At 42.5% G+C, this 12,346-nt stretch overlaps 1 protein-coding gene across 1 annotated transcript; it reads right to left on the reverse strand.

The window, feature by feature from the left end:
- Nucleotides 1-384: 384 nt before the first annotated feature.
- LOC145659470 (uncharacterized) lies at nt 385-12,054 on the reverse strand. The gene is made up of 5 exons (XM_081722218.1): nt 12,042-12,054; nt 10,962-11,018; nt 9,469-9,756; nt 8,931-9,221; nt 385-2,685 (listed from the first exon to the last, which is right to left on the reverse strand). The coding sequence occupies exons 1-5, from the start codon at nt 12,052-12,054 to the stop codon at nt 2,540-2,542; spliced, it is 795 nt and encodes a 264-aa protein (XP_081578344.1). The 3' UTR covers nt 385-2,539.
- Nucleotides 12,055-12,346: the final 292 nt, after the last annotated feature.

Consider the following 12,346-nt stretch of genomic DNA (forward strand, 5'->3'; position numbering starts at 1 on the left):
TATTCTATGTATGTACAAAAATATATTAACAATGTATGTACAATATATGTATATTATGATTATATACACAATGTACAATGTATATGGTTGAGTATATATGTACACAATCTACAGAATGTACAGATCCATTGTATAGTACCATATCTACAGTTGTTGTAACAGGTTAATTGAGTATAAATCTAAATCTATATATACAGATGTACAGATATACAGTCATGTTACGTGGTGGTGGTGGTGGTCCCCACAGTTTATCAGTTTCCCTGATTCAGGGCCCGAATGGCCTGTGGGAAGAAGCTCCTCTTCAGCCTCTCTGTCTTGGTCTTCAGGGAGCGGAAGCGCCTCCCTGAGCTCAACAGAGAGAAGAGTCTAAGTATTCATTTTGTGTCTGTTGTTACTGCAATAAATTGTGTTCAAACTGGGACTTGTAACATTTACTTCAAAATATCAAAAATATCAATCAGACTAATCGACAGTTTCAGGATAAACAGAGCATAGATGCATTTAATATATTGTATTTTGGTAACAATGCATCAGGCATCAAAATACAGTAATACATTTAAACAAAAAGTTCTGTAAAACATGATTTCTTCTTGTATTTCAAAATAAACGCATTACATCTTATATGTCTGAGATAAAAAAACAAAAAAACAAAAAACCACATGGCAGGTTTTTACCCATAAGGCACTGCAAGAGAAGCAGTTGGATTTGCAGAGGCACAGAGCAAAACACCTCATTAATATTCATGAGCAAAGTTTAAAACATCATTGGCTCAAAGTAGTGCTGACAGATGAAAAATAAAATTTCTAATTTTTTAAAGATAAACATTAAGCAACTCCTGCCAGCAAATTGCATTTTGTACTGATGACATTTTATCTCCCTGAATTTGAAGGCTACAGCCACCAGGCTTGGCAAAGAGACTCAACAGTGGACCTCAAGCTCCAATTTAATGCGTGGTGGCCCGAGTGCCGCAGGGTGAGGCGCAGGACACACAGACTCCAGTGACTGGGACGTACATTTAGTTACACAGAACAATAACGGCACTCAAGTATTACACACGAAAAACATGAACCTGTAACAGTTAACATGAAACAAGCACAATAAACACGCATACGTTTAATGATGACAAGATCATTAACCATGACATTAAGACATTACATCCACAATGACCAACGATCCTGCACACTATGATGAGGGTTTAAATACATATAAACAAATGAGGTGCAGGTGTGGCCACAAACGAGGATCCTCCCACTGCACGTGGCGGGCCAAACCACGTGACTTGCGGGAGGCGAGCGTTCCGTGACATCCAAACTACATATTATACCAAAAGCACCAGTCTGTGTACTCCTTCTCCTTTCATTAATGTCTTCATCCTCCCTTTGGAACCATTTATTTTGATACTGTACCTTAAACCTTTAAGGATCAATCATAAAATTTGTCAAATGTTCAGCTTTTTACACTTATAAAATAAACGTAGTTAAGTACATATCTGCACTTCATGACAACTCTACTGATTCTAATACAACTCATTGTTTGTTTACAATCTTTACTTTCTAGTTACTTAATGCCTGCTGATTCATCTTGTTATCCATATATATCTCAGCTCTAACTCTAGTGAACTGATCTTGCCCTTAGACAGATTACTCTACAGACTGTTAACTAGCAAGTGCATTTAATAATAGCCAGCTGATAAAAACAGTAAACATCACAGGGTCTGTCAACCTTGCTCAAAACCAAATGACATGGAGCAGGCCTGTTTCCATAATACATGCATGATTTACTTAATATTGGAGATTGCTTTACCTGGGCAGGCAAACCTTAGCTACTTATTGAGCAGAATGCTTTGAAATTAATGCAGCATTACAGCATTGGGAAGATTAACCACAACAACTGACCATAATCTCCAAGGCCACAAGTGAACTCTTGAAAATATAACCTGGACAATAAGGGGAGACTCAAATAAAAAGCAACTAAAATTTAAAAGATGCTACAGAAAGAAATACCTGTTTTTCCATGACTTGACACAAAAATATTTACATGTGCATTAAGTTACATCACAGGATCTCATAGTAATATTTACATAAACATCTTTATATTACATTTTTACATAAACATCTTTCCATTACATTTACAGTACTGGGCAGATGCTCTTATAGTGACTGATGTATGTTTATCAGTATGACAGCATGTGTCCTCTCTGAGGATCAAACCATGATTCTGGAGATGTATCTTACTGTACCTGCTCTACCAGGTGAGTTCAGGAGTGCTAACGTCATAAAACTCTGATCAGGTACGATCAAACATACACTGATCTCTGATCCCTGAATGGTACAGAGAAAGGCAGTGTGGGTACATACGTGTGTGTGTGTGTGTGTGTGTGTGTGTGTGTGTGTGTGTGTGTGTGTGTATACAAGAGAGCCAAATCATTTATCATCTCTCAGACTCTCATGGTAATTATTGGGAGATCACCTCTGCTCTTCATCTGAGTGGTTTAGTCCATTCATATTAACTCCTCTGTTGTCATGGTTACGGTCTCCATTCACTGTACTTCCTTTCTGTATCTGCTGATTTTTTTCCTCAGCTGCACAATCACCAGTCCTGCTGCCACAAGCCCCACCCACGTCAGAGCCAGGAGCACTGTCAACACCGTCACTGTGGAGCTCTGATCTGGACACGGCTGGAGTTCTGCAACACACACACAAAGAATTGCCAGTAAATATAAGCCACTATTTAAACAGTATTGAGTTATAATCATGTGTGTATGGTTTTAACATGTGCCATATACTGTTTAAACTGTGGTTCATATTATGATAGTTCAGTGTTCACTCTGGTACATACACATATGATTATAACTCTGTATGTTTAAACAGTACAGTTATAATCATATGTGTATGTACCAGAGTGAACACTGAAGTATCATATTAGTTGTGAATATAGAATAGAAATATTTCCAGCATTTAGCTAACACTTTTATCCAAAACAATTTACAATTAATGTAAAGTTACAATTAATGTAACAGTGACAATTGTCCAACAGTGGCAACTTGAACTGGCAACCTTCTGATTACTAGTCAAGTATCTTAACCACTGAGCTCCCACTACCCAACTATACTCAGTTTAACAGTGACATATTGTTGTGAATGTAGAATAGAAATATACTCAAGAGTTCAAAGTGAATGACCCAGTGGAAAGAATGAGCTACACAAAGGGGGGGGGGGTTACACAACAACAACAACAATAATAACAACCACCCTGACCACCACCTTCCTCCGATGATCCACCTGTGCTCTGTCATAACTATGATCACTGCTGAAGCTCCAGACCATCATATTAACACACAGCACAATTACTACACCATCATTGGCTGTATATATACAGTGCCTCCAAGTAGTATTCAACCACCTGCAGATTTTGCAATTTTTGGCTAAAATCTCCAGGTAGGCTGTGCTATCCATCTTCCTGTGGATGCAGACCAGATGGCCGGGCCCCTTGGCTGAGAAGCAGCCCCACAGGATGATGTTACCACCACCATGCTTGACTGTAGGGATGGTATTCTTGGGATCATATGCAGTGCCATCCTCTCGCCAAATGCCCCGGGTGTGGTCGGCACCAAAGACCTCGATCTTGGTCTCATCAGGCCAGAGAACCTTGACTCAGTCTGCCTCGGAGTCCTCCAAGTGATCATGAGCAAACTTTAGACAGGCATTGACGTGACGCTTTGAAAGTAAAGGTACCTTACAGGCTCGCCTGGAACGGAGACCATTGTGGTGGAGTACGTTATTGAAAGCAACGTCCCCACCACCATGAGATCTTCCCGGAGCTCCCTCCTTGTTGTCCTTGGGTCAGCCTTGACCGTTCGGACAAACCTGGTTTCAGCACGGGAGGAAACTTTGAAAGGCTGTCCAGGCCGTTGAAGGTTAACAGTAGTTCCATAAGCCTTCCACTTCCGGATGATGCTCCCAATGGTGGAGACAGGTAGGCCCAACTCCTTGGAAAGGGTTTTGTACCCCTTGCCAGCCTCGTGACCCTCCACAATTTTGTCTCCAATGGCCTTGGAATGCTCCTTAGTCTTTCTCATGTTGACTATGTATGAGTGCCGTTCACTTGTTTGGGGGGGGGGGGGGGCTTTTATAGTCAGAAAAGGCGGGAAAAAACAAAATTAATCCAAGCATGTGAAACTCATTGATCTTAATACCTCAATTACTTCTTAATACTTGAGGGGGCCAAACAGAATTCTGGTGGTTTGAGGGGTTGAATAGTAACTGACCCTCTGGTAAACTTTTTTTTATTTTTTATTTTTTTATTTTGCAAACAGAGAAATAACATTCTTTTTTGCTGCAGTGCATTTCACATGTCCAGGCCCATCTACAGTCCAAATTTCACAATGCTAAGTTAACTCCAAATGTGTAAACCTACAAAATCTGCAGGGGGTTGAATATTACTTGGAGGCACTGTACATATTAACACACAGCACAATTAGGTAATTACATTTATGTGCACACAACAGCAGGACTATGGCTTTGAGAACCAGGACTCTGTTTTAAAGACTAGTCTGTTCATATTTATATATTTCTGTCTCATTTACATGTACAACAGCACAGTCTGACTTTACAATGATAAACACCCTCTTCATGACACAATAAAGTTGATCAATGTGTGAGTTTATAGATTTTTTAAAAATAAAATCACACTACTAGGGTTTTTTAAGATGACAAGATGCCATTCTTTAACAGTCTGGAGCTGTAATGCAGTTATTGAGAACTACATTAAATGTAAAAATATCACAACTCCTTTCCTTGAGTCCCTCTACAAACAGGATTATAATGACTATGGGATTATATTTATGATGGTGTATTGGGGCGTCTTGCCCTTCTCCTTGTTATCACCTGGTCTGGTCTTCAGGTGCTACAGCACTGAGAGACTTGAACAGTGATATTGAGGGTGAAGTGTTTGTTGATTTATTGAGGGTCGTATGTAGAGGGTTGAGCTTCAGGAGCAGATAAGGCAAAACTAAAAAAAACCCATAAGCCACACTAGAAAAAAAAATTATTATTAGTTGGTTACATTTATTTAGCGCCTTTCTCAAACTCAAGGACACTTTACAGGCAGAAATCAGCTTTTATTCTCAAATCACTCGTAGACAGATGAGAAGCGGAAGCCAATTTACACACAGTGTTCTCTCTATCAGAAACCACAGAACCCACAGGACTGCAGGGTGCAGGGGAAGGGGAGGAGCTTAAGACCAGGACAGAGCAACACCCATAGCTGGGGGACACACACAGAGCACCAACCAAAGCTGGGACACACACACAGAGCACCAACCAAAGCTGGGACACACACATGCGCGCACACACGCGCACACACACACTCAGCACCAACCATAGCTGGCACACACACACACACACAGTGCACCAACCATAGCTGGGACACACATACAAACATACACACACAGTGCACCATCCATAGCTGGGACACACATACACACACACACACACACACACACACACACACACACACACACACACACACACACACACAGTGCACCAACCATAGCTGGGACACACACACACACACACACACACACACACACACACACACACAGTGCACCAACCATAGCTGGGACGCACATACACACACACAGTGCACCAACCATAGCTGGGACACACATACACACACACACACACACACACACACACACACACAGTGCACCAACCATAGCTGGGACACACACACACACACACACAGTGCACCAACCATAGCTGGGACGCACATACACACACACAGTGCACCAACCATAGCTGGGACACACATACACACACACACACACACACACACACACACACACACACACACACACACAGTGCACCAACCATAGCTGGGACACACACACACACACAGAGCACCAACCATAGCTGAGACACACATACACACACACACACACACAGAGCACCAACCATAGCTGGGACACACATACACACACACACACACACATACACACACACACACACACACACACACACACACATAGAGCACCAACCATAGCTGGGACACACACACACACACACACACACACACACACACACACACACAGAGCACCAACCATAGCTGGGACACACATACACACACACACACACACAGAGCACCAACCATAGCTGGGACACACACACACACACACACACACACACACACACAGAGCACCAACCATAGCTGGGACACACACACACACAGAGCACCAACCATAGCTGGGACACACACACACACACACACACACACACACAGAGCACCAACCATAGCTGGGACACACACACACACACACACACAGTGCACCAACCATAGCTGAGTCACACACACACACACACACACACACACACACACAGTGCACCAACCATAGCTGGGACACACACACACACACACACACACACACACACACACACAGAGCACCAACCATAGCTGGGACACACACAGAGCACCAACCATAGCTGGGACACACACACCCACACACACACAGAGCACCAACCAAAGCTGGGACACACACACAGAGCACCAACCAAAGCTGGGACACACACATGCGCGCACACACGCGCACACACACACTCAGCACCAACCATAGCTGGCACACACACACACACACAGTGCACCAACCATAGCTGGGACACACATACAAACATACACACACAGTGCACCATCCATAGCTGGGACACACATACACACACACACACACACACACACACAGTGCACCAACCATAGCTGGGACACACACACACACACACACACACACACACACACACACACACACACACACACACAGTGCACCAACCATAGCTGGGACGCACATACACACACACAGTGCACCAACCATAGCTGGGACACACATACACACACACACACACACACACACACACACACACACACACACACACACACAGTGCACCAACCATAGCTGGGACACACACACACACACACACACACAGTGCACCAACCATAGCTGGGACGCACATACACACACACAGTGCACCAACCATAGCTGGGACACACATACACACACACACACACACACACACACACACACACACACACACACAGTGCACCAACCATAGCTGGGACACACACACACACACAGAGCACCAACCATAGCTGAGACACACATACACACACACACACACACAGAGCACCAACCATAGCTGGGACACACATACACACACACACACACACACACACACACACACACACACACACACACACACACACACACACACACATAGAGCACCAACCATAGCTGGGACACACACACACACACACACACACACACACACACACACACACACACACACAGAGCACCAACCATAGCTGGGACACACATACACACACACACACACACACAGAGCACCAACCATAGCTGGGACACACATACACACACACACACACACACACACACACACACACACACACACACACACAGACACACACACAGAGCACCAACCATAGCTGGGACACACACACACACAGAGCACCAACCATAGCTGGGACACACACACACACACACACACACACAGAGCACCAACCATAGCTGGGACACACACACACACACACACACACACACACACACACACACACACAGTGCACCAACCATAGCTGAGACACACACACACACACACACACACACACACACACACACACACACAGTGCACCAACCATAGCTGGGACACACACACACACACACACACACACACACACAGAGCACCAACCATAGCTGGGACACACACAGAGCACCAACCATAGCTGGGACACACACACCCACACACACACAGAGCACGAACCATAGCTGGGACACACACAGAGCACGAACCATAGCTGGGACACACACACATCTATATCTACATGCATACACAACTCACATTGATACAGGACAGTTTTAGAGGATCCAGTCAACCTAACCTCCATGTTTTTGGGAGGAACCCAGAGGAAATCTACACAGACAGAAGATGGAAACTCCACCCAGATAGGGGCTCGAAGGCTGAGAGGCAAATATGCGAACCACCAAGCCCTGCTGCCCAAAACAACCAACTGTCCCAACTGAACACAAACAATATTAAGTACAATATCCTTCCCGAACTCCCAAAAATGAATAAACACAGGTAAAGAATGGAGCAAATAAAAAAGGCATCAAACTCCCTATTTCCTGACAACAATTCACACAGGACTATTATAATACTCTATACACAGAATGTCATGTACAACAGCAGAAAAGCAATAAGTTAGAATGATTTAACCAGCAGAGGACCAAAAACACAACAATCAGCAAACAATGCTCACTGAACAAACAAAACCAGCCACAGCAAAAGTAGAGATGAATCTCTGTCTCTCGCTTCTTCCCGGGCATTCAGCGTAGGGTAGAATGAGACAACCAATCAAGACACAACACAGCAGCCCAGCACAATTCCAGCACAGAACAGAAGACTTGATCAGGTGGAGGGGAGGAGCATCAAGAAGGGGAGGAGCTACAGACTATAAGATAAATGTAACCAAACCCAAACAACCCTACCCATAATGCAAACAGGGTTCTAACACCTTAAAACAGAAACACTCAAGATTGTTTTGGTATCAGTAAGCAGGCATCACACAAAGTGCCGTAAAACATCAGTGGCTGGATCCAAGAGTGTCCATGTGAGAATCCACCACAAAGAGTCCAGTGAAAATCAACCAGGTCCACATGCTTTATTGGGAATATGCTTAGATAAACAGGACCTCAATTAAGACCAAGACCTCAAACTATGACACTCAGTCCACGCTGTTTACATGATCCTAGCATTCATAGTCAAACTAATACTGAACCACGTATGTGCATGTAAACATAGTTACTGATACTATGCACAACCCCCTCCCCAACATAGTAATTCTAGGCAACATTAAAATCACAGTAACCACACTTACCTTCCACAGTAACTGTGTATGTCTGTATGATCTCTTCATGCTTAGTGTCTCTGATGCTGTAAACTCCACTATCAGATGTTGTGGTTCCTTGCAGCTCCACAGCAGAGATGAGCGACACTCTCCGAGTGTATTCAGGTTTACACTTCAGTGAGTGTCCAGCCACTGTGCAGATCTGTCCACTAGAGGAAGCATCTGTACCTGTACTGTTATAAATCACCTCCACTGACTCTGATATGAGCAAATCCAGCACCAGAGGTTCACCAGGCTTAATCTGAACTGAAGAATTACAGGCTGTGGAAAAAACAATTAGAAACTTCAATGTAATATACAACTGATTTGACCATGTAACCTCAGAACTGCAAATCTGATATAAACATTTAAACCTTACATACAAGCTCCTTCTGTTTTTCCCCAGATATCTAATATTTGTGAAGTTTTCCATGTTCTACCTTATATACCCAAGATAAATAAAGTTCTCTTTGTCTACATAAATAATGGTTTAGTAACAATAACTAGGTAATCCATCGAGGACACTTACCCTCTATCTGTAGACTCACATCACAGATCCCTTGACCTTTACAGGCGCAGGTGTACAAGGACCTCTTAGTGTAATCAGCATCAGTGATGGTGAGGGAGAGATCTCCCTTCAGGTACTGATCATGGGACATGTGAAATCCCTCCTCTGACTGGCAGGATGTCTGGTTACACTGAGCCAGTATGTCATGTGGTTTATGATATAAAGTCCATGTGACCAGACCAGAACACATCTGAGTGCAGGGGAGAGTAGCAGCATCATGAAGATTCACCTTTACTGAAGGAAAAGAGCCTGAAAGACGCATTAAGAAAAGAGTTTAAAATGTTACTGTGGTGCTTGAAAGTTTGTGAACCCTTTAGAAGTTTCTACATTTCTGCAAATATTTTAACTAAAACTTGATCAGATTGTCAAACAAGTCCTGAAAGATAAAGAGAAACAAATCAAACAAATTAAACCAAATATTAGACTGTCATTTATTTATAGAGGAAAATGACCCAATATTACATAATAAGGCAATAAATATCAATTTGTAAACAATATTTATTATTTAGAATGTTATTTATTTTATCTATCATATTCATGCATGATACAGTGTATGTATCTATATATATTATATATTTATACACATATAATACACCCCACACTAAATAATTCCACAACTGAACCACAGTGCCACAATGGCTTTTAAAGAAAAAATATTGGATCTGTATTGCTATCAGGCAATATTCAAATGCAAGACATCAGTATCAGATCAGTAGAGAAAAACTGGTATCATGCTCTCTCTATAAATACAGTAAAATTAAAAATATCAACCATTCACTCAGGCTACTTAAATATTCTTGGTTACTCAAAGATGCATTTCTATGTAAGAGCAGAACTGACTGATACTGCTCATTAGTACGGCTGCAGGGACATCTGTGCCTTTTATGTCTGTGTCTACATGACCATTCTGGTGATCTTTTAATTAAAGGGTTCTGAAATGCAAGTCTATTAGCAAAATGATAGGGAATCTGTCCAATGAAATTTATTAATTTTATGTTTCTCACTCCAGGGGCGGGCCTATAGCAGCCTGAACCTTCTCAGTGTTCTGAAGAAAGGGTTACGACATTATTAGTAAAGGATCACTGTGTTAATGCTACCTTAGCCAGCTGACTATGAATGGGGTCTATGAGTGAGACAGACACTGTAGGTACAAGGAGCCGAGCATCCACAGTGAGTTATATAGTACAGTTCTCATGAATAGCAGCAATGCAGTAAACATGTTTATCCATTTAAATGTTATAAAAATGGACGGCATTGTTTACGCTGTGCAGCGCAAAATGAATTATTAAAAACAACCATCAGAATTTATTAATTAATTTAATAATTAAATTATTTATTAAATATAAAGAAGATTAAATAAAGATAAAGGTCAAGCCGGTACAATAGTCTGGTTAACACACCAAAGTCATGGATGAAATTCTGATGACCTGAGAGAACCTGTTTTGTCCACTTACCAGCTATGACTGTCAGCAGCTGTAACAGCAGAACACAGTGACACCTGCTCAGCATGACTGAGGAGACAAAAGAGACACCAGTCAGTACTGTACAGAGGAGACAGGAGAACCCAGTCAGTACTGTACAGAGGAGACAGGAGAACCCAGTCAGTACTGTACAGAGGAGACAGGAGGACCCAGTCAGTACTGTACAGAGGAGACAGGAGGACCCAGTCAGTACTGTACAGGTAGGAGCAGCTGAGTAAATCTCAGAGTGATCACTATTAGGAAAAAAGTCACTTATTTACAGTACCCTGATTATACCACCTGCCATAAAAGAAACGGGACTAAAGCACCATCTATCCCACAGTAGAAACAGGACTAAACCCCACTACACCTCAGCAGCACAGCAATCCTCCTTTACCAGAGGGGGATTAGTCCAGGGTTCAGAACATCACAGTCCTGCCTGCCAGTACGTTGTGTCACTGTTCAGCTCCCTTATTCCCAGCAGTCATGCTGTGTTTGATATTTCTGGCAACACTAAACTACTAATCAGACGGGACTAATTTTCCAGTCATGTGTACGTAAAGCAACTTTAGCACAAGACCTCTAGAGTGTATGACAGACTCGCACACAGGATAAGAAACCTCGGGATAAATTACAGACATGTCAGTGGCTACTGGATTTACGTATTACCGTCTCACAGAAATATCCACATGTGATGCGTAACTTTCGTTGAAAGAAACCACAGAATATTTTTCACACATCTGCACAGAATTCTGTTATTTGATGAAACCACTTATAGTAATAATGAATTGGGTTTGAATATTAGCAGGTTACATACGTGTAGGGGAATTTACTTAAAACTTCTGAGAAGTCATTTGCCTCCTCGAGCACTTCCGTGATTGGAGATAAAAGCGCCCAAACTCTACTATGTGAACCCTGGATATTCACCCGGGATTAAAAAAACCCTGAGATTACAGCAAACGGACGTTTATAGCAGGAAAAAGGTACAAGAATTCCTGCTGACGCTGAAGTAGGTAAAATGACTGACATGGCGAGAGTAAAATCACTGAGGAACGAGGGAAATGATTACATTACCACACCTCGCCATGTCAAATGAATCCTGTCTGAATATTCTTAACACACATGAGGTTCTGAATCCGGTTCTGGGGACCCACCGCCCATGCACAGTTTCCCATCTGATCCAGCTCATGAAAGACTTGATGACCCAGAAAACCTGAAGCTGTCCGCCAGTGGATGCAGTGTTACCAGTCTTAAATGTACATGGCAAACACAGAAATAAACCTGAAACAGTTTTTCTTTGGGCTGATAAACTGTTCCTGGCAACATGCAGAATCAATTAGTCTGTAATGCACATATAAAACAGGAGTATTGTAACGGTC

Source organism: Electrophorus electricus, chromosome 1 (assembly GCF_041902795.1).
Source record: "Electrophorus electricus isolate QZ-2024a chromosome 1, ASM4190279v1, whole genome shotgun sequence".
Lineage (NCBI taxonomy): Eukaryota > Metazoa > Chordata > Actinopteri > Gymnotiformes > Gymnotidae > Electrophorus > Electrophorus electricus.

Coding starts and splice junctions, on each gene's coding strand:
- LOC145659470 (XM_081722218.1), bottom strand. Junction 9,757..10,961: donor GCTGCTGACAGTCATAGCTG/GTAAGTGGACAA, acceptor TGCGTCTTTCAG/GCTCTTTTCCTTCAGTAAAG. Junction 9,222..9,468: donor TGTGAGTCTACAGATAGAGG/GTAAGTGTCCTC, acceptor TTTTTTCCACAG/CCTGTAATTCTTCAGTTCAG.